At 60.9% G+C, this 3015-nt stretch overlaps 1 protein-coding gene across 1 annotated transcript; it reads left to right on the forward strand.

The window, feature by feature from the left end:
• The first annotated feature begins 541 nt into the window (after nt 1-541).
• LOC139438289 (endogenous retrovirus group K member 8 Gag polyprotein-like) lies at nt 542-2305 on the forward strand. Its single transcript, XM_071213409.1, has one exon. It carries the CDS (start codon nt 542-544, stop codon nt 2303-2305), a length of 1764 nt encoding a protein of 587 aa, XP_071069510.1.
• The last annotated feature ends 710 nt before the right edge of the window (nt 2306-3015 follow it).

Below are 3015 nucleotides of genomic sequence, written 5' to 3' on the forward strand. Positions count from 1 at the left end.
CCCCTCCCAGCCGTTGCTGTTCTCCCCGCCTCATTCCAACCGCCCTCATCCCGCATCCGCCCCGGCACAACCTCTGAAACAACCTCCTCTGCCATCAACTGCTTACGGCCTAAACCGCAGGTCCGCCCTTGCCTCTGCAGCCAATCCTCAGCTGCCCCGCGGACCTGCCCCTCCCACAACCTCCCTGCCCCCATGAGGCTATAAAACCCCATGTACTTCCTTAAATAAATCAGACCTGTGCATAGACCTCATCTCCGTGGTTTCTTCCACCTAACCGCGCGTCCCCACCAAGCCTTGAGCCACCCGCTGCCGCCCCGGTCCGGCCGTGAGCTCGGCCCGACCCCCGGCAGCGACCTGCCCGTGGTACCGCAGCGGCGGCCACAGCTGGTGCCCGGACAGGGACCCCAGCTTCGGCCCCTCGCTTGGCCAGTCTGCTGCTGACCCCTCACATGGGACCCATCGCCGTCCTCCCGTGCCACCGCTCAAGGTAGGGACTCTCCGGCGTTGCTCCCTTCACCCCCCTCCCAGGCCCTCTGCCGCGATGGGGGCCTCCCTCTCATCCCATCAGGTTCCTCAAGTCCACCTGCTCGCTGCCCTTTTAGAGACTCACCACGTCAAAGTCTCTCTCCGTCAGCTACAGCGGTACTGGGACCTTCTCCTACCCTTCAACCCTTGGCTCGTCACCTGTGCTCTCTGGAGCCCAGAGACTTATGAATGTTTAATTCAGTGGGTGACGTCCGCTATGGAGCACGAGCGCAAGCAGTTTCCCCCTGGCCTTATCCCGGCCCTCGTTGCTATCCACGCCTGTCTCCAAGGTGTGCCCTCCCCTGCCTCCGCTCTCGCCTGTGAGCCTAGCCACCCTCTCACCTGCGACCCTGATGGAGACGACGATACTCGCTCTCTGTCCGCCCAGCTCGAGGCCACGCTCGAACTGAATCCCCCCATAGCCTCCGATCCAGACCCCAACCAAGATGGCAACCTTCCGCCTTCTTCCTCCCCGACTGCGCCCTGCAAACAATGCCAACATGGCGCACTTCCTCCTTCTTCCTCTGTGCCCTCTTCCCGCCTTTACCCGCCTCTTCCTGTCTTGTCACCATCCGGTCCCGCCCCGGATGCCTGCCGGCCGCCATTTTCCACTAAACCGGAAGGGCCTCCGGCGCCATCTTGGCCTGTGCCCGGAGGTGACACGGCCACTCCGCCATCTTGGCCCGAGTCTGGAAGTGATGTCAGACGTGACATCTCTGTGCCACCATCTTGGCCAGCGCCCACCAACTCCGCCAACCCCCCACCGCCCGCCTATGATACCGCTTTCGTCAGTAACCCTCAACCGCCCCTGGCAGACTTATACCCCCTCAATCCCACCCGTACCCCCGCCCATCCCCAAGCTTGGATCCCCTTCTCGCCCAAAGACTTGCAAATGCTCCGTAATGCAATCAAGGAAGATGGCCTCGCCAGCCCCCACGCCCAAGACCTCCTTGAGCGTATGGCCATTCCCCACTGTATTCCTTATGACTGGATTTCCCTTGCCCGTGCTGTCCTCTCACCTGGCCAGTTTATTGACTGGCGAGCCCATCTCGGCGTGCTCATCGATACCCAGCTCGCCGACAATGCTCGTCAGGGTGTGCACTACCCTGCAAACGCCTTCCTCGGCCTCGGCCCCTACGGCGACCCCAGCGCTTACACAGCTACTCCTCCCGGATTTTTCATCCAGCTTCGCGATTGTGTCTTCAAAGCCTTCCGCTCTTGCACCGCAGCCACCCCTGAGCCCCTCGCCAAACTCTTCCTAAGGCCTGAAGAGCTCTTCAATGAGTTCGTGGCATGCGTGCAAGCCGCGGCCGAGAGACGCATCACCGGCGCTGCCGCTAAGGAGTCCTTTGTCAAAGATCTCCTACAAGAGGGAGCTAATCCAGCCTGCAAGGCCATTATCCATCCCCTTCGTGACAGGCCCCTCCAAGACTGGGTCCTTGCTTGCTCCGGAGTCTCCGGCCAAACCACCACTCTCGCTGCCACCCTTGTTGCCGCCGTCCAAACCGCCAATACATGTTTCCGTTGTGGCGAGCTAGGCCACTTTGCACAGGAGTGCCCTAACCTCCCGGCACCGCCGCGCCCAGCCCCTCGGGGCATGGAGCCACCATCAGCAGCCCCCGCTCCCTGCGCGCCCTCCACTCCTTGCCCGCAATGCGGGAAAGGCTACCATTGGGCCCGCGACTACCATGTCCCGAGACAGCCTTTAAACAGGCAGCGGGGCAAGCCTCAGCCCCGCCACCAAGAGGCTCCAGTCGCCCCACACCAACCCCGCCCGTAGGCATCCACTGGTCCATTCCCATGTCGTCCACTTCACAGCCGTGCCTCACCATCAAGGTCAACGGAAGATGGATGGACGGCCTTCTTGACACCGGCGCCGAAATTTCCTGCATCCCACTCTCCCAAGCTCGTGACTTCCCACTCACAGCCGGACCCGTCGTCATGGGCACCACAGGCCAGTTCTCCTCACAACAGGCGGCTGAAGATCTTGCCTGGCATGACACCAATGGACGGTCAGGGTTCTTCCGTCCCCTGGTTCTCAGGAATATCAAGCAAGTCCTTTGGGGGCGCGACATTCTTCACCAGTCAGGCGCCGTTCTTTTTACTTCGCAGCCATCGCTGCCCCCCCAATAGTTTTGGCCGTTGCTCATGTTCAACCTCCAGCACCCGTTCCTCTGCAATGGGACACAGAGGAACCCATTTGGGTGGAGCAATGGCCTATGACTGCCCCAAAACTAGCTATTCTTCAGGACCTCATGGAGGAGCAGCTCCGTGCTGGGCATGTTGAGCCCTCCACCAGTCCATACAATACTCCCATTTTTTTCATCATCAAAAAATCTGGCAAGCCACGCCTCCTCCACGACCTGCGAGAGGTTAACAAGCACATCAAACCCATGGGCTCTCCTCAGCCCGGCATGCCTCACCCATCAGCCTTCCCGCGAGATTGGTATGTGGCAGTCCTCGACATCAAAGACTGCTTCTTCTCTATCC

The sequence above is a fragment of the Dasypus novemcinctus genome, chromosome Y (genome assembly GCF_030445035.2).
Source record: "Dasypus novemcinctus isolate mDasNov1 chromosome Y, mDasNov1.1.hap2, whole genome shotgun sequence".
Lineage (NCBI taxonomy): Eukaryota > Metazoa > Chordata > Mammalia > Cingulata > Dasypodidae > Dasypus > Dasypus novemcinctus.